The 20,532-nt window shown below is 41.0% G+C and overlaps 1 protein-coding gene across 1 annotated transcript in view; it reads right to left on the bottom strand.

Annotated features, from left to right (window-relative positions):
• The window catches only part of ITGA2 (integrin subunit alpha 2), a 659,006-nt gene that overhangs the window by 227,945 nt on the left and 410,529 nt on the right, over positions 1-20,532 (bottom strand). Inside the window, exons 17-20 of the mRNA XM_069627259.1 lie at positions 16,122-16,273; positions 7,313-7,423; positions 3,718-3,800; positions 144-285 (exon numbers count right to left, since the gene is read on the bottom strand). Of these exons, the coding sequence (XP_069483360.1) occupies positions 144-285; positions 3,718-3,800; positions 7,313-7,423; positions 16,122-16,273 (488 nt within the window). The remainder of the gene's footprint in view (positions 1-143; positions 286-3,717; positions 3,801-7,312; positions 7,424-16,121; positions 16,274-20,532) is intronic.

The following is a 20,532-nucleotide window of genomic DNA, read 5'->3' as shown; positions in this document are numbered from 1 at the left end:
GTGCATGCTGCCCCGTACTTCTAGTAGCAGGTTGCGGCTCTTGGAAACGTATCTACCTTTGTACAGTGCTCTGCTTCTTCCTAGCTAGGTTCACTCTATATAAATTCCATAGGTATAGGCATAGAGAAAGTTTGCATACATACCGGTACAGAAGACGAAGCAAAGAACAGACTCTCTGAGAAAACAGCAAGTATCCTGGTGTTGTATGCACTTTCCATGGTATTCTCCAGGGTGATGCTGAATAGGAGCCTTCTGTTCTTGTTACTGACGATGTACGTCGGAAGACTGTTGAAAGTGGAAACTGTGTTGGTCATTATATGTTAACTAAAATCCGGATATTCAAGTACAGGTTTCCTAGTACAACATGTACAATCTAACAGAAAATAATATCTGAAAATGTGGGTTATAATTACAATAAATTAAATATTGGCCTAGAAAGTCTTCCTTAAATTTACAGTACAAAACAATGGTCTAGAAGGACTTGGCCATCCCACTTGAAATGTATGAAAGTTCTGTGGACTTTGCGTGATCTTGAAAGATGGAGTTTGCTTCTTGAATTAAATTCCACAAACATGGTACTTGGGTTAATGATTTTAAAAGACTTACTTGTTTAGATGTGATGTTCAAACTATAAATGCATGCAAATGATATTTTGGAAAAAATAAGGTAGAATGCAATTTAAAAAAAAAAAGAAATTGTGACAGATCCCATAACAAGGAAGGCGAGGTAAGTCTCGGGCATGCTGGAGGTCACTCTGTTTTAATGATAAAATAAACACCTAAATAAGTTGGGGGGGAATGGAATGGAGATTTGCCAGGAGGCTGTCAAGGCCAAGAGGGTTTGTCTTCCTGTAATAATATCAGAATCAAAGAGAGTGACTTAAAAGGAACAACAAGATAAACAGAAATACTAGGAAAACTACGATAAGAGATAGCTGGGATGCAGCCAGGCAAAAGGCAACAGTAATAAAAGAGCATTTTTAAAAAGAAATCTGCACTACTAACAAAGAAATCAAAATTACATGTTGAAATGTACAGCTAGAGTAATGTTAAACATTAGATTTTTCACACAGAAACACGTGAGAATTACTGTATATTCAAGTCAGCTCCTCCTACTCTACTCTCCTGCTCAGATAGTAATTGCAAGTGAATGTCATTAGCAGCTAAAAAGTACAGTCTTTTATTGTGGAGGGGGACATTACCTTACACACATATGGTGTAATGTTAATTTACTTACCATGGAACTAGTAGAAATAAACTCGACAGATTTTGCGTTGAAGTGATGTTTGTTCATTTTGGGAATTGAACTGCACATGACATGCTTCTCTCTGCTGTTACACAAATGGCCTATATCCGAGATTACAAACATCAATCTGGGCATTCTGATTGGCTGACACTAGCACATCGATTTGATTATAGATCTTCTCTAGGTATGAACAAGATAAATACATTTGGTGAATTTCAGGGGAGCTAATGTACTTTTCCATTGGTCATTGTAAGAAACACATTTAATTGTTATATTTGGAGGGATGATGTGTCAAGCCATTTCAATAGAAATTTCTAGCAAGTTTGGTTCAATACACGATCTTAGATGTATATGTATGGACCATGACAACCTTTCTGCATAATCCATGAGTACCTCGTTTTGCATTAGCTGACTTAATCTAATCTCCTATCAGGATATCTATTTGTACCTTTAATCGTATTTAGTCAGTTAAATCCTTGCTTCAAAGATCAGCATTCAACCTGCCAGTCATATGATACAATCCGAGCAGGGCTGGCTCAGATGTTCCTCATTAACAGGCGTATATACTAATACTCTGTCAGAGCAACCCAACCAACATCGCTCCTCCAGTGCATACTCTTTCCGAAGGACTTTGGACATTCACTACATCATGCAATGTTAGGAGAGAAGGTGTTTCAGTTCATAACACATTGCAACATGCAATGAATTTGCTAAAATATCCACTACGTGTGCATACCCCCATTTTGGAATTCAGTAATGGGTACCACTATGGAAAAACACAGGTGCCTTCATTACCTTTGATACATATGAACTCTTCCTGCTCTTAGCACAGGCTAAAAAGTAGGATAAGTCTGAACCAATCCCTTGCACTCTGCCCATAATAAACGTTTTCATGTGGGTGGAGATGCATGTAGATTCCCTGCATAAAGGGGGGGGGGGGGCTGTACATAAAAAGCACATGCTGCTCTGTGAGTACCGATCCAATGTGTGTTTGTTTCTGAAGGTTTTCCTGCATCTGTGCCATTTTTTACCATAATTATAATGAAGACCTACATTTGATAAGCGTAACCCTTTGTTGCCACAGAATGGAGAAGCCGGTGCATCTGGCCCTACGCAAAAATCAATGAAGGATGTTTCACATCAGTTGCTGACAACTGGAGTTACTGATCACAACCAATGCTGTATGATTGCTCTGGCACAAGAGGCCAGGAGAGCCTGCAAATCTACCCTTACATTATAATCTCCTCCATTTTCCTAACAGCACGTCTGATTATAGTGTCTCCTCCATCCACTAAGTTTACATCTGTCAATGCTCTGGAATGGGTTCACTTGGGATGATCCCTTTTCTACCAAAGCAATCAAGAATACACCCTGACCACTCACCACTGGCAGCAATCCGGTAGAACTCCTGCATCAGTCATTGTCCAGACAATGAAAGCGCAGACACCAACATTACCAATGAAATAAACATAAAGCTTGCAAATGCATATTGTGTGAGCTTCAATCAGACTTACTTAAACAACCACCAGCTCTTAAAATGTGTGATGAGAGTTGACTACACATTCCCTCAGCATCCATGCAAAAATGAAGCAGCACTTTTGAAAGACCTCCAATTATTGGCCTCCCATAATGCAGAGCAGACAGCCACACAGACACAACTCCGATTCTATAGTATGGGCACCGGTCACTTGCCACTGGATTATTAGATTAAAAAGTAACAGTTTAAATCCAGATCCCAAATCCAGATCCCAATGAGCCCTATCTCACAAACAGAGAGAGCCCACTGGATCCAAGGCATCAATGACCGGTAGAGGAGAACCATGTGGTCCCCTATATGGTACAGTATATACACAAACAAAACTGTAGGTCTCATCACCATATGAACAGAAATATCCTACAGCATATTTCTCCATCAGCTCCTTGATATATTCATATTCCAATAATAATAATAATGATTTGGCATTTATATAGCGCTATGAACCCTCAGGTATCTGAGCGCTGCTTACCCACGGTGTGTGGTGCTCATTTATCGACCTCGGAAGGATGAAAGGCTGAGTTTGGCCCTGCATGGATTCGAACCTGCGTTAGCAGGATCTGCACGAATGTCAAAGCGAGCGCTCTACTCGCTGTGACACTTGACCAACTCTTACAGAATACAGTAGTTTACTTCACCACTAGCACCTCATAATACTCACAGTCCCACACGTTCCAACGAGCCGGAACAGATTGCACATAAATCAGTGTTAATAGAGTCACACGGGTGATATAGTATTGGCCAGCTTAATTTCAAGACCTAACGTATATCAGCAAAGCGGACAAGTGAGCTTCATAACAATGACAGGTCTAAACAGTGCTTGAGACTGGAAAGTACCTAAACAAATTGAAATACGAAATCAATAAAAACATCCTCTTTTAGACCACATGATTTTCAAATGCCCACTTCCGAAGTGATAAACCTAGCACAGAACTTACTTTTCATTGTTCTTCTGCTGAACTGTAAGAATGAGGTCTGATACACAGACTTCATCGTCTCCACAATCTTTCGTAAAAGAAATCTGAAAAAGATAACACATGGTCTAATGGAATCCACCACTAAACATGAAGGTACTACCTTTAGGAACAGAGTAGGTCAAGGGCAGCCATGTCAGTTCCCGCTTTTCCATTGTGACCCACCACTTTGCCTTCTCTTCATTCTGATAAAATAGTGTATGGAATGAGAGAACCTTCTAGTTGTTATCCTGTTTTTGGAATCAACAGGAAGCCTCACCCCCTCTTGCCACACAAGGCACATGTTCTCTGCTTTAAGAAATCATTCCATAGAAGGAAAGACACATTCAGTTTCCTTACTCTTTAATTTGAGAAGTAACAGCAACTCACTTCCCCCTACATTGTGGCAGCTTTCTCCTCTAAAACACTACTCCATGAAAGGAGAGGACAGCTCAGTTTCCATTCTCTTTGGAGAGAGTTGATGCAACACAACACAGATTTCCCCTACACAGCCGAGGCTCTTTGCTATTAAGAACGCATTCCTCGAACACACAGGGGTGTCTGGTTCCCTTCCGTTGTAGGCACATTTAAAGCAGTAACAATTAATATTTCCCCCGCAATGTGGTACCCCATTACTATTAGAAACCATTCTTCTCAATGGCAGGAGTGTCTATTTTCCATCCTCTTCCGGGAGAGTTGGGTCAACCACAAGCTAGCTCTACCCACAACACATATCAACATAATAGAGTCAGAAAAACCACGCACATGTTTTCTTTGTGATATTTCTCACACAATTGTGATGCACGTTTTCGTCACATATCACTCAGCATTTATAACATTCCTTTCATTCTAGCACTCGTGTGTGGATTCACCTCTGTTGGGTGCTGGACATGATGTTGCTAGCACAAACGTAAAGGGCTGAAAGGGTGCCAAAACAGTCCAGCCCTTGTGATTACTTTGCCTACATTGCAAGTGGTAGATAATCAGTCCTGCTTAAACCAGAACACCTCATGTCAAGATAGGATATTGCTCCAATGGATCTGTGAAGGTTTATTGACATTTATTTTTTGCGGAATGATTTTTCACTGAATAACTTTTTGCCAATGTTACCACTTTTATACTGCAACACGCAAAGGGGGCCCCATTATCCAAACTGTCTATCAATCATTTTTAGGCCAAAAAATGTTTTTAAAAGTACAGAAAAATAATTCTGCAAAACTGTAATACTGATTTTAAAACTGTAATGGCAAAATTGGGTAATACTGATTTAACTGTTGACATTTTATCCATGTAGTTATAACATTACTTATCCAAAGTACAAACTTCTTTTCTCTAGTTATAATCTGGATACCTAACCCACTTCTAGATCAGCTACATGAAGTATTTGTGTTGGATGGTTTGGTGGTGCCATCACATGTGACAGATTTAAACTGCAAATGGCTCATTGTTGTTATCAGAACATGGCACTTCAGTTAGCTCCTTACTAAGGCTGAAATGAGCTTCAGCAGGGTATGTGGTGTCTATAAATCAGACCATCTTCTGGATAGTGCCTAATTGCAGAAAATGAAAACATTTCTAACTAAAACCCAAACACAGGGCAACAATTCATATAGGTGTTCTGGGTACAGACAGCAAATGTATCTCACCAAAATCATAGGTATTGTGCAAGTGTCATCATGCAGCCTTCGACATCCATCAACATCAGAGGACGTGTCATCACATCACCTGATATTGGACAACACATTATAAGCTAATTAAGGGTTGGTATCAGGTGTCTAGGAGCATATCTATAAATGTTGATTCATAACAGCCAAAAAACAATCAGCCCAGGAAACAGAGGAAACAATAGGTCATGGGTTGAAAAGCAGTTCAGCAGCTCTGCAAGCACTAAGTAACTCAGATGAATTTGCATTTCGACTCACAGAGAGAGAGTGAGAGAGAGAGAGAATGAGAGTCAGTGAATGAATGGCACCTGCTCCAGTAGTAACACATAGACTGCAGTTTCAAGCAAGGGGTATGAATGTGGGAGAGGGTGGGGGGCAAACGCAGTAACTGTCTTTATTTGACCTAGATGGTTCTATTAGAAGTGATTGAGTTTATGGGCAGAGTAATAAACTGGGGAACAGTATAAAGACTGTCGTGGGATAGAGGGAAAATAAAAACAGCGACTGAAAGAGTTGCTTCTGTTTTCCTCGTAGGAATTTAACACAGAACACGCCAGACTGGGGACCTTTTTTTTGGGTCACATTTGTTGTAGTAAAGGGGGGCGTTGGGGCCTCTCACTATCATGTGTTCAGGTGTTCTCACTGGACTGCATTGCCCTGACTCCTAGATAAGAATCCTATGGTAAGGTGGACATAGACTCTCCTTTGGGACTTGTGAGAACCTTCAGACATGAAGGCTCTCTGAGCTCTCTGAACTTTGACCTGACTGCAAAGAAGGTAACTGGCCCCAGAAATAAATGCTAGATCATTGAATTTATGACGCTAGACAGTCTGCCTTACTGAGAGCCAACACATGATATGGAGGTGCTGTTCAACAAATTACGGTCCAACGACCTTGAGAAAAATGTTCTATATAGTCCTCGCAAGCTGTCTCATAGAGATCTGATTATTGCTAATAAATAATGTTTAAGGGATTTTCACCAGAGATCCAACATCCTCAAAGAGGATCTTCTTCCAAGGTCCGAAATGTACCGCTACATTAAGTATTCTCAGTGGGTGATCCAGATCTTCCTTTTAGGCCATCATACTACAGAGGTGCTACACAATTATTTGTCTATGTCACAGAGCTAGAGGTTGCACAAATCCCACAAAATGCTGTTTCACTTGTTGGATTAAAATGTTGTCGTTCACATAGTTATCCTGCTCGCATTACTGGTTATCCTATAAAAACTATATGAAGTGCTTACGTGCTAAATAACTGTATTTACATGGCCTTAGTTGGGCATGTAATGCTAAGGAAATGACAGTGTTCTGTGTCCAGTATAGTAATGCATGGGGATAACTAAGCATTATGTTTGTTCTACAGTTTTACAGACCATAATAAGTTGAAGTTGGAGGCATTGGGGTAAGCTTAGGCATACATCTGAAGTTGACACACATTCATTGATGGCTTTAACTGGGATAAGAGATAGCAAAGAACAACAGGATAGATCCTACACTCCCATTTCCTTCAGAATAGGTGAGGAGAATTCCCCAGTGAGAAAAAGAGTACAAACAAGAGTAGCAATCGCGTCTTTTAGCTGGCAAACGCCCATGAGCCTAGTCCCGCCATTCATGGTCTCGATGTTTTACCTCTAGATCATCAGACTATGCAATGCTTTGCTTCTAGAGCCACGGTATAGATATAATGGCACTTGTGCTACTTAGTCTTCTATAGAAAGTGATTCTTTACATTTCTCCCAAATGTGTGTGTTTTAAATGTGTGCTCTAGAAATATGACGAGACGACAATGAAACGCGAAAAAAGAACGACAATGCAAAGTCCCATCAGTTCTTTCCTATTTCCTGTATCATAACATTCAGCCATACATTATGACAGAGGCACACTTATTCCATATAGTTGCATACAGTACACACAGAATAGTCACTGGATGTTGAAGAGTATGGGTTCAGGACAGGGCTGGTCCCAGGTTTCTGAAGACCAATGTCAATGCGCAAATTCAGGGAGTTCACGGCATCTGAAGGCTCCTGTGGAAGAAAGAGAGCACAAGAAAGAAAAAAAGAAAATTTATTCCAGTGAAAGCTAAGGCGATGCAACATCATGGCACAGCCCCACTAAGGCAAATTCCTACTCACGGGGTGTTGTAAGACCAGTATGACAAGCAATCTAAAATGTGCATTAAGCAGGAAAAATAGTACATTACCCATGCGTTTTTGCCTTGATTTAAAGAAGGCTCACTTTTCAGTATATTATACACAATCTCAAAATGCTGTCACTTATCTATGCCGAGTGTTCAGAGTCGTCTAATGGTCAGAGTCACATCCTTGGACATGGATAGTTAGCCGGGAATAACATATTTTGGGGTGAGTTTATGGGACAAGGACGATGGGGAGACCTGCGACCATTGGGTCACATAGATCCACTCATACCGTTCCTGTAAACAGACTCTACCTAGCACATCTTATCCCTGTCATGGAATAAGAATCTGAATGCGTCTTGTGAATATTTCTAAACTGCCTGAGTGAATTCTTTCAGGTGGGCTAAATTCTGCCAGGCACCCTCAAAAAAATGAATCTATGCAATATTACTGAAAACCAAAAGATCAAATCACATCGAAAGTGATTCAATAGTTTTTTTTAGGGCACTAAACACCATCCCCAACATATTTTAGGACTGGTGCAATTATATAATCAAACTTCTTTCCTAGAATATTTGGGGAAAGTGTTGGTGAGTGCCTATAAAAACAATCAAATCACTTTCAATGGGATTGGGTGTTTTGGTTTTCATTAATATCACTGGATACCCAACACATGAGAATCTAATGTATAGGTAGAATTACGTATTTTAATCTTCTTGAGTTATCCTTGTGCTGGCAGGGTATGGTGTTGTGAACCTATACTGGACAAAACTTGGTCTACTAGCTATATAAAATATATGTGCTACTGTCTTGAAATGAAATTGAGTCCCCTTACCCATTTTGTAACATGAGTGTATCCCAGATTAAATGATTTTTAAGGTGTCCCACTTCAGAATAATAAAAGGATCCAAATGTCAACATGAAACTAACATCCTGCTTAGATGACTGTTGTCCATCTAGCCTTTTCAAGGATTGCATTGAAACATTGCCCCATGGGTCACTTGTCTCGTTAACATGATATTTGAAGAAACCAATGTGTCCACTGCACTTAAGGAGTCATGGGTAACTCCTTTACAGAATACGAGTACCTTGGATTAGCATAACCCTAAAAATATTACTGACCAATCACAAATGTGCCATTCATGCTAAATATCTTGGATCGGGTAGCCTATATACAACTGCAAGACCATTTGGAAAGTAACCAACTTCTCAACCCCAAGCAGTCCGGCTTTAGGGGCAAATATGGTTTTGAAACAATACACTCATACACAAAAGAACCCCTAGGACAAGAGAGAAATCAACCGTTATTTTCTCAGTGGAGCCTCCGTAACGCCTAGGGCAGGAGGGGTATATGAAGATCTTACCGCTGTGAAGTAGTACGACTCCTGAGGCAAGAGTGATGATGCCAAGTTAATCTAAACTTCAGAGTTCTAAGATGGTACTCCTTTTTGAAATCATCGACCAATTTCAAGTTAAAAAGGTGTTATTAGGCACTTAGAATTCCCTAAGCATGTTAGTAATTTGAAGGACACTCCTACCCCATGAGCTTGTGCAGTGGAGTAGGGACCAGACAGTGGACCCCAGACGCTATGCACCTAGGTTTGGATGAGTAGTGGCTAACCCACCTACTCAGCTCCACATTACTACTAAACCAGCAGTGATCCCAATCATAAAGGTGAAACAGACAGCCCAAAATGTATATCTCTTTTACCTTGTGTGATAGCACAGGTCGAGGGCAGGCTATATCTTCAGGAGGGATGAAAGTTGATAACAGTAGCAACACAAACAGCAATAGTACAAACACTCCAAAATAAAGGAATATTCAATAAAGGTTCTATGATATTTTAGAGCTGACTAACTAAAAACACATGCAAAAACGCAACCCTGTAATGAAACACAGAAAATGCAAGATGTTGAAGGGGGGTGGGCAGGGGTGTTCAGGCACTTCATTGGCATACGGCCAATGCTCAAGATGTTTTCTTGTAAGAAAAAGGCTGAGAAGTGGGCCATAAAGTCAATATGACAATATTGGCAGTGTCAAGTTGATGCGCTTTCCTGTGTTGCTGTTGTCAAAATAGAGTCGCGTTATCCAGGGTCGAGTCAGCGTTGGGTCTGCATCAAGGCGGGGCTCTCTGTGAATCAAGAAAGCTCTCAACACAATGCGAGTCAATGGGTCCCAGGAGGTTCGAGATGGTGTTTGGTTCAGGTCAAAATGATGTTTCATATGGGTCAAGGCAGCGACTTACACAATGGCTTCTAGCAGGTCGAGTTGGCTGTCAAGTGTGGTTTTGACAAGCCTCCATTGCAACAATGCAATGCTCAGGATACAGTGAGTCAGATGCGTTCACGTCAGTGAGCTGGCACTTGAGTTGAGATAGTGGTGGACTTCACTGGTGCAAGACCACATTGAGAGAGTTTGTAGAAGCAAGTAAACAGCTCCAAGTTTGTTTAGTGCCATGATGTTGAGCATGGTAGAAGAGGATTGAAAACAATTGAAGGAGGTAGAGCAGCATTACAACTGCTCTTGGAATTCTGAGTTGCTGGAAATCCAAATGAAGGGGCTACATGGCAATTTGTGCCCATTCTCTCTCAGCAGAAATAATGATTCTATAGGGTTGTCTTGCTGAGGGGTACATTTAAAAGTTCCTTCACTTGTGTTTCTCCCCAAAGGGTGTTTAAACCTCAATCTTGCCAGTACTGTACACCTCTGTAAGTACAGTCCCTTTAGAAGAAAAAATGTTAGGCGGAAGTGACATTGAATCGTCCATCTTTCTACCCTCCAAGAAGAACATATTTTCACTCGAAGAGACACCGAACTCTGTCTGGGTATTCAAATCTTTCTATTTAAAGGAATATGGTAAATTGTGAGAGAAGGCTGCCACCTAACACCATTTGCCTGTATGCTTATTTTTTCAGCTTCTAGGGCATGGAGTGGCACATTTATGCAAATATTAACATCTTGTGCTGAGTCGGCAATAGAACCAGACTCACTTGCTGGAATCTGTGACAAAGGGGTCATCTTTTCTGTGACAAGCACCCTTATTAGTTCTCTTATTATTTTTTTGATTTTTTGATTTTTTGGTTTTATGTTTGGTTGTTTTATTTTTGTCTTTGGCGACGTCAAAGCTGATGCAAATGACAGAAGGTGTCAATGATGTAGATAACTCCTCTGCAGAAAGAAGATTTCTTAATTAAATACATTCCTTTAAGAATTCTTTAATTAGAGCTTTGTTAAGGAATTTGATCAAAGATTTGTTATGATCAATGGAGACAAGACATTTTGTTAATATTGACTGAATGGAGTCCACTTTCATGATATTAGATTTTACCTTAATGCTAATGAGATCATAAACTTTAATGAGTGAGCTCAGCATGAAAAGAAGTGCTGAGATGAAAGATTTGGTTACTTCTTTAAGAGCTCCATAAATAGGTGTCGGAATATCCATCCGCATAGAGCAAGACAAAGAAGAGGAGTCAAAAGATTAAAGCATCTCTTTTCTTGTAGGTGATACGAAAAACACTGCTGTTTTGGACAGGGAGCCTAAGAAGCGCGAGATACCTCAAGGACAATCCCCAGCACTACCATCCTCCAGGCGTCGCTGATTCCGTGAAATTGAGACTGTGTTCACAGGGTAGTGCATGATAGAAGGAGATGGCAAATGCTGAATTTGGGGAGAGGTGTTTGACGGCAAATCACCCACACTCGGACACCGACTTTTCAAAAAGAAATCTGTAATTTTCCTCTAAATATTCATTGAATTCAACATAAAATCAGGAACTACTTGTCTATCCTCACAAATGCCTAGGGAGTCCAACAGTTCACCAACAAGAACAGAGTTGCAGATTGACACTGGGATGGGGTTGACAATGCATTTCCCAGCAGGAACTGTTCACTTATAGAAGCTGATCCCTCCTCTCCCTGTTTACTTCTTAGGAAGTACATAACTACGTACACTAAGTGATTCTGGTGTGGAACTTCAGACAGGAATAACTCAAAAGACAGAAACTCTCACTACTAAACTGCAGGGTGACCACACTTATCTCACGCATCACCTGTGTAACACTTATCAAAGGGACCACGTCTATCCTGGAGAGCATAGCAGGCAATCAGGCACAGCAGTAAGCTAATTCCCCAAAACAGTCCCAGCAGGGCAGCAAATGATCCACAGCCTTACACAGGAAGACCTACAGTGTAAGTGAATTTAGCGCTGCATGACAGAATACAAAAATCCACAGAAAGGCTAGGTCAGTGAAATACCTTTGCTTCCCTTTCTTTTCAAGAACCTTTCAAGAAATACAGGCAGACAAAAAGCCCTGTATAGTGGATAGTGCAGCTTTGGGCTCAGTGAGCTGTAAGGGGCCAACACAATTTACTGCTCCCACCAAACTGTGTTTAAATGTACATTAAAAGCTCTCACCCTTCTCTGTTTTCACCTCTACTTTTGTCCACTACCCGCTCCGCACTGGACTCCAAACTCCATGTCTGAGCCCTTACAGAGCCATGCAGAGTAACACTGGAGGAGAGGACTTAACCCTGTGGCACCGAAGGAAAGAAAGAGTGTCAAGCTGCACCCTGTGGGCTACATCTGACACCGACATATTCCGACATATCCCAGCTTCACAGCAACGTTTTTTAAGTAGATCCCTTCCCTTGCTTCATATGGATAATATTGTTTTTTCAATAAGCAGGTGTTGCAGGGGGCACTGCCTTCACCACATTGATTAGAATTGTCACGCATCAGTCATTTGCGCACAGTCTCACACATACTTATAAACATGACATCACTTTTCTGCTATCCAACCAATTGTGAGCAAGGTGGAGACTATGCCCTTGCCCAATCCTATTGTTAGGGGTGTGGGTAGTGAATCTTTGCCCTGTCATATACTGTAATGATAATACTAAACAGAGAGGATGCCCTGTGTGCTGAAAAATTCAATAAATGTGTTTCAGAAAGCGCATGCTGAGGACCAGAGAGTGTGTTCTTATTAAAATATATATCATTTTATTCTGTTACAATTTCATAAAAGACATCATTTTTGAACAATTATAAGACAACAATTCATTTCCAATCAACATATATTTTTGTGAACAAAAAGTTTTTTGTGCAAATAGTGCATTTTTGTGTAAACATTTCTCCTATGTGTATATCACTAACACACCATTCTACCATTAATCTTCACAATCAAATCTAGTTTGTATAGAGATATTCTAATTAACTTTTACAGTAGTAATATTCCTACTTTGACAGTCCAACATTATGTACATACATATACATAATGGTGGACTGTCAATGGTGGATGCCCATGAATGGTAGAATGGTGTGTTAGTGATATACACATATATACGCATGCGCTTTCAGAAACACATGTATTGAATTTTTCAGCACATAGGGCATCCTCTCTGTTTAGTATATATTGAACTCACCCCAGATGCCCATTTAGGGGTCCCCACCTTTGTTTTTGGATATACTGTAATGATGTCATCTGGCATTATAAGTAAGGGCCCCTGACTAGTAATCAGGACACACTGATTCTTGACTGATTCCTGATTTCCTGCCCGGCGTCCTGTCCTGTTCCTGTCTTCATCTTACATTTATTCATCTAGACTCCAGATCCCAACCACAAGGCCAAACCTTGCTGATCTTGCTTCAGCTAGACCTCAATTCTAAAATAATCCCCATAACCAAGGGAAACTGTGGTACATTTGGCATCCAAATCCAGCTTGGCTTGCAGCGACTCACTGCATGAGGCTGCCATCCTGCTACCCTGATGATCTATCTTATCCAGTAACCAGAAGTGCTACCCGGTATCCAGTCCATGCCTGCTGATTTTGTCCGGCTGTCCTGTGTTAGACCAGATCCGTGTGGTGATCCAGAGCGCTGACTGTCCAGAAACCAAACTAAAAGTGGACTGTGAGTATCAATAGGAATCATAGAACCATAGCATAACTTGCCTTGCCTTGTCCTTGTCCTTAGTTCCCATCTCTAAGCTATCCTATTCTGACTCCAATAACTTATAATATTGTGACAATCATTCTTGCTACCCTGCTTTGATTCCTTGTGCTAGTGCCAATTTCTTTAATAATTTTGTCTTGTGAAATCCTAAGCCCTTAGTCCTCCCTCGGGTGATCAGACCGGATCAGCCAGGGCGGGTGCGGAGATGCTAGGGTTGATTCCACAGATCAACCCCAGGGCTTACTGTGTCTCAATCGGGTAGCCTAGCCTGAATGCCCTAGTGTAGAGTGAAACTGTCCTTGTCAAAATTGATTTCTGTTCCTTTTTCACACCTTCATTTTCTCAAAAACACACCTCACTAGATCTTGCATAACTCACTCAATTTGACAGCTAGACACCTAATTTCACTCCCAGACTGTACCTAAGATCTATAGCTACACCCCAACCAACAAACCTGTTTTTCTTAAAAACTGTCTGGTTAATTTCAGGCGGGAATTGACATTTTTGTAAAGTTTTACATGTCTGAATTTGATTATAAATTATTTTAAACCTTCCATTCAATTTCAAATTGTATGCTTTTACTCAATCTATTGCTTATGATTGCTTGTAACTTTCCACTGATGCTCCCGTAAAGATTTGTACTGATTTAAGGATTTTTGCACACATTCATTGTTTTATTCAGCCATTTCCGAGTGTCATTTTAACATTTCAAGGGTTTCAAATCTGTTTTTCTCTCTTGTTTGGGGAGGGAACGTTGGATTTGAAATGTGTTTCTTATCCCTCATTCCTGATTACCGTCTGCTTCCTTATATCTATTTAGAATGGATTATTTGTGGGTTGAGGCATATTGCAGGGGGAAATCCTAACTTGAGTGCTGTTTCAAAAGTATCTCTATTCTCTGGTGTTTTCTATCTGTGTTGCCAAAGGATTAATTTAAGTGCATTGTTCACATTCCTATTTGTTATTGTCACTCCATTGGTGATTTCTGCCCCATATATTAAAAAGTGCATGATTTTCTTGAATTTCTAAATAAATAAATAAATGTTACCTTTACCTACCAGCCTGGTTCCTGGTTCATTGTGACCTGGGGTATTTGAAAAGGGGGTGTGATATTGAATTTTGAACCTAATATTGAACCTATATTAACAAAATAAGCATTTCAGTTGTGCACTGCATACTAGGCAGAGACCAGGGTGTATTGCCTGATTGAAATCCTTAACAGCATGGACTCTTTCATGGTTGGGGCTTGTGTGACCTGGCGGTAGTGTTAGGCCACAATGCTGGTCTGCATTAGACCAGGAAATCATTGCCAACACTGAGCAATGGGAACCGCGCCACTCTTACCTGTGCCCGTATATGGTGTTCTTTAGCTGATTTCATTAGTTTTGTATCTCATCCCGCTCCCAGTGGATACAAAAACCAGGTGGTTCATGTCCCTGACAGAGATAGCCTGGGGGCTCACACCAGCCTCTTCCTTAACTTTCTACGCTACCCTCCCCTAGCACTGTCATAGTGCTGACTAGTGCAGTTATTGCTGTGATGCTGCCCAGACCATTCTATATTTAACAACGGGATTAGCAAAGATTGGTTAATCCCATCCCGCACCACCCACTTCCTAGGTACCTGCCAGATAATTGTGACCCTGTTGTGTCCAAGGTTTGTGAAGACTGGCTGACTCACAACATACATATCAGCAAACTGAACTTCAAGTTACATACTCTGGAGCATATTCTCATGGTATATCTTCTAAATAACAAGACAAGGGCCCCCAAGAAGATTGAAGGATTTCTTATGTTTTAATATAACCTGTTTGAATTACCATTTACTGAGAAGACTCCCACTGAGCCCCAGTAACATTCCACACTGACCTTCCCCACACTCAGTGGATCCAGCCTTTTGAGCTAGGTACCTGATCCTACATTCCATTTACCTGAAGGAAGCTCCTTTCTGAACACTGAGAACTCTGCAATACATGCATTTGACATGCACTTGATTTAGGACCTTGAATACTGCACACCGGAAATTTGAGGGAATCCCTCAAAACTCTGAATTTGAGACACTAAGCTTCCCCTCTTCAGAGCGTATGAGCAGTCCCTCAAGTTGTTCTATTGCAAGCCTATGACTTGCCCCCACTCGGTGCCTATAAACTGTCTCCATCCTGAGCCTGTGAGCTGATAGCACACAAGCTTGTACAATAGCTTCTTGCGCCAATGACAGTGTGCTAACTCCTAGCAAAGTGTGCTTTTACCTGATCTTAGGGTACGCTCCCCTGACAGTGTGCTTGCCCTCCAGACCCTATGTGCCTACTCCTTCTGATCTGTGTGGTGCCCCCTATAGAGCATGTGCGCTATATCTAGGTATCAGAGGTCCATTCGTTTCACCGCCCAATTCTGGAATTGATTCCTCTTCTGTCTGCACCAGTCAACACTTGCCTCCTGTTCTTCTGTCCTTTCTTGAAAAGGAAGATACCCAAGTCCATGAACCCACCCGCATTGTTTACTGCCCATTTAGTAATGTGTTTCTGTATTTTCAGAAAGGACTTTGCCGAAAGCAGTAACGATTAATTCATTCAATCAACCTTTATTGATTTTTTCATTCATTCTTTAACAAGAATATGAGCACGCCTTCACTCACCTGTACAATAAAAATGTGCTCATAACAGGCTTCTGCATTGGTTACTGGAACGTCCTTTTGTATATACCTCTCGTTACTTTCCTTAAATTGTCCTCTAGAGGTCACGCGGAATGAAAAAAGGTCAGCGTCCAATGTTGCATTATACTTAACATCTACAGATGCAGGGGACAAATACATCAGGTAATTAAATGTGGAGCCTGGGAAGTGTGTTTATATCATGAACTTCACAAAATGTGATGCCATTTTTAGATTGACCATTAAGAGTGAAATCCTTCTGAAAATGAAGTAACTTGGTTGCATTCATTTCGTATTCCAGTTTATACAGCATATGCAGCATATTCATTGCTTTACTTTTACACATTCTTGTTACAAACTGCAGTGACATGCCATACACCAGACATTCAAAAAAGATTATTTCAATATTCTGCATCATAATGACATCCCAAAAATATAACCAGCAGCTATAGCACAAAAGGGCTGGTAAAACCGGCTAGCCGCCAACATTAAAACTATATGCCTCACAAAGACAACATTTTGGACAACAATGTTGGAAAGGATAAACAATACTTTAATAAAGGCAGCAAAGACAGGGAAAACAGGGACTATTATCACACTTTTATATAGCATTTCAAGCCGGATTCCTCCCTAGGTACTGTATTAATTGGTGTTATAATAAGCCAACATAATGGTTGTCATTTTTTAACCTCAAAAGTAGGAAGCGCTGTGTTAGCCCTGCCCAGTTTCCTTCCATTGATTGCAAGTTGCACACAGTTTCTGAGGAAAGTGCTTAACTTGTGGAAACATCTTGCTCATGATTGGAAGGAAATTAAAAATATGAAATCCAGAACAGAAAAAACAGTAATCATGATGTCCCAAATTCGGAATGTATTTGATTCAATTAGTTCTGAAGGCCTGAGAGAGGGCGATGGTGCAGAATACACCGAACAAGTTCACCCAAAAGACTGCACGTCTCCATCTTTCCATAACTGAAGGAAGTCCAGTCTTTTTCATATTTAATGGATGCGTAAGGATGTTCAAGCATAGCTTAAACTGCAGCTTAGAGTTTACCTCTGAAAAACATTGAAAAGGATCAAATCAAATTCGAACCAGGATTTAACTCGTCACTGTAACAGTTAAGGAACTGGATTCCTTATGTAATAGGTGCCACCTCTTATATATATTTAAAACTCACACCACTTAGGTTATAATGGAATGGTAATATGAAACTCCCTCGATCTATTCCCATAGAAAACGAATTGAACTCTTAGGTTATCATTACCCTATAGTTAGTATAGCTCAGTGGCAACACGTTCGTCTTGGAAGCAAGATGACGAAGAGCAACACAGGTTCAAATCCCAGGCCTGTGCTTAGAAACCTCTTCGGTATTAAACGCGTTATAAGAAACCAATTATAATACTTAGAATTGCGAGTAGAGATGCAGTAAAAGAGTGATGGTTGCATAATTACTTCCACTGTTTCTGCACTGTGATATTACATGTTGGGCATGAAACTTTGCAGGAAGCATGTCTCCAGTCTAACTCCAAAAAGTGTACGATTTACCAGAGAAGGATTTATCCTGGGTAGTAAATTCTGCAAGCCCAAAATGGAGTCCTCCATTAACTCTGCCTTGCTGCCTCTCACAATCTTGTGAATTTACCACCAGTATGAGTGGCAGAAATGGTAGCATTTCTAGTGGCAATACCTCGTAAAGCAAAGTGTAGTTGATTGGTAGAACTAAAAATAAAGTTCAAAATGACAGACTTTTTATTTGCTTGTTATTTAGGCAATAAGCCCTGAGACTCCAGCCCATTACTGCATATGGTAATGCCCCCGGGGCTGATAGTTACAACGAAGGCCCTGGGGGGCTTTACCGTATGCAGTCGAGGGGCTTATTGCAATTAGTACCACACCCGTTTGACAGGGGTACTAATGGGGGTTTTCTTTTCAGCTGCGTAAGTAAAAAAAGTAAAAAATGTTTTTAAAAATGCCCGCCATGGACAGGAAAATGTAGTCTGTATTTCTCTTTCCGTGGTGGCCATAGTAAACAAAGAAAATGGCCACCAGGGAAGGGGAGAAGGGACTGCACATAGTCCTGTCTCCCTTTCCATGGTAGCCATTGAAGAAAATGTAAAAAAGTAAACAAAAACAATGCCCGCCATGGAAAGAGAGAAGGGACTACACATTGTCCCTTCTCCCTTTTCATAGTGGCCAGCCGATAGAAGAACTCCAGATGCCACACAGAGCTCCGAACCCTTTTAGGTCAGGTAAGGCCCGGTCGAGGGCCAATGAGCTTGCATTTTACAATCTCATTGTAATTTTGGTATATTTATGTTGATGAACGGATTGATATGTTATGATAGTTTTATTTATATTGCGCCCATACACAAGTGTTTCAGTAATTGTGATTGTCGAGACACGCCTATTGTCATGTAATTGTAATTAGAAAATGTTCTCTTTTAATAACTATCGATTTTGACAGCATTTGTAATTATAAAGTTGATCAAACCATAGTCCGCACTAATTACTGCATGTTCAGCAATTAAATCTACATATTGAAAAGGGCTAATATAAATACATCCAGTAGGGAGCTCCAATGATCCATTGCTATTCAGAATACTGCATAGTAGATGGACAACTTCTTTCTTCTGCATGCTGAGGAGCTGGATTACATTGGTGGCTTGGCACATATGTTGAAAGAATATAATGGATGCTGTTTGAAAAAAAGGTAGTCTATAGGAGATATGTTTGATTAGTGGTTGATAACGATGTTGCTATATATTGATTATTCTAGTAAAACAAATAAATCAACGTCAAAGTTGATATATCGGTAGCTTCTGGCCAGGTGTGTGTGTGTTATTCTTTAAACACATAGGCACTCATTACGAGTTCGGCGGTAACCATGCCGCTGTTGGCGCCGAAATCGCGTCGGGGTCCGGGTCCTCGGAATGAGGACTTACCGGGCCATTCCGAGTTCAGAAGGCCCGGTAATTCCTCTCTCCAAGGACCCACACCCGGTCCTTCCCCATTCCCATTTCAGCCCCCGTAGGGCTGAATGGGAATGGGAGAGGGAGCAGACAACGGGCCATTACGAGATGGCCCGTTGTTTGCTCCCTCTTCCCCTCGCGGGACCCGGTAAGCATGCCTGGTTTTCCCAGGCGTGCTTACCGTGTCCCGCGAGGGGAACTCGTAATGCGGCAGTACGGGTTGAACGGCGCCGGCACCTTTTACGGCGCCGTTCACTCCGTACCGCCAGGGTCGTAATGAGGCCCACCGCCAGGGTCGTAATGAGGCCCATACTATCATTTTGAACTTAAAATGCATGTAAAAACCAGTATTGGAAATATTTATTTATTAAATAGAATTTTAAAAAACCGTGCAGCCTGGTTGAATGGTGACGCCCTACCATGTATTGTACATCCATATGGATCTTCTGAATTGTCTAATGCATTGGGATAATAATCTCTGTTGGGAGTGTACTCCATTGTGCAAATGTTGTACTTCTACTGCCCACTAACTGTACCTATTTTAAGAAGCAGCATACTATTTGTTTTTTGTGTGCTTATCATGAGATGCATTTCTGTTTAGCATGAAAGGATTCAGAGCATGTTTAGGGCAACCCGTAACTTGGGCCTTCAGATATTAATCAATTGCTGGTTCATTTATTTGCATTTAGTTATTTACATATATGTTCTCTAGCATGCCACATGCAGATAAACATCTGCCACAGAGTGCCAAAGAAAGAGGAAAGGGCGACAAAAGGACTCAGGATGGGGAGAGATGCCAATGCCACATCGAAATCAGTTGGCCCAGAAGCTGACTGTCCTGAAGGTCCAAATAGTTCAGTTTGTTAGGGTGCAAAACCTAAGTGCCAAGGTTCATGGCCTGGTGTACGGCTATAGCTTTGTGTGCTTAAAGGGTGAGCACATATGCCCATATAGACTACAAAAGGGGTTTGGCAGAGTTCAGTGCCAGTGATGAGTGTCTTTTATATCTATCATCTAATATGACCACTCTAATCGTATTCCAAAGTCTGTTTGATCAATGTGTGATGGTGCTTGTAAATTGGGAGTGGTGTCCCATCTTAGCTCTGGGGTGGCAGGCCACGTTGTATTGTTTTAAATAGCAAGCATCCCAGAAAAAAGATGTGTTAGTTAATCTCTTTGTTTGCATGTACGCAAATTAAGTGTGCTTAGCCTGATGGGTATACAGAAAATGACCTCCCCATGTGCCCCACATTATGACTCTAGTATGCCATTATTCTGACCATTCTGTGCTGTGTGTGACAGCAACCTGCTTATTGTATGTACCGGGCATTAAGGCCAGTCACTCTAGATTTTCTGTGCTGCACATGATCATCATCCTTTTTATTGCATGTTTAACTCATGTTGGGGTACTGTACCTCTAATAGTGT

The sequence above is a fragment of the Ambystoma mexicanum genome, chromosome 6p, assembly GCF_040938575.1.
Source record: "Ambystoma mexicanum isolate Mex_15411 chromosome 6p, UKY_AmexF1_1, whole genome shotgun sequence".
NCBI lineage: Eukaryota > Metazoa > Chordata > Amphibia > Caudata > Ambystomatidae > Ambystoma > Ambystoma mexicanum.
Note: the sequence above shows the minus strand (reverse complement) of the source record. Positions and strands in the feature narration are given on the sequence as shown.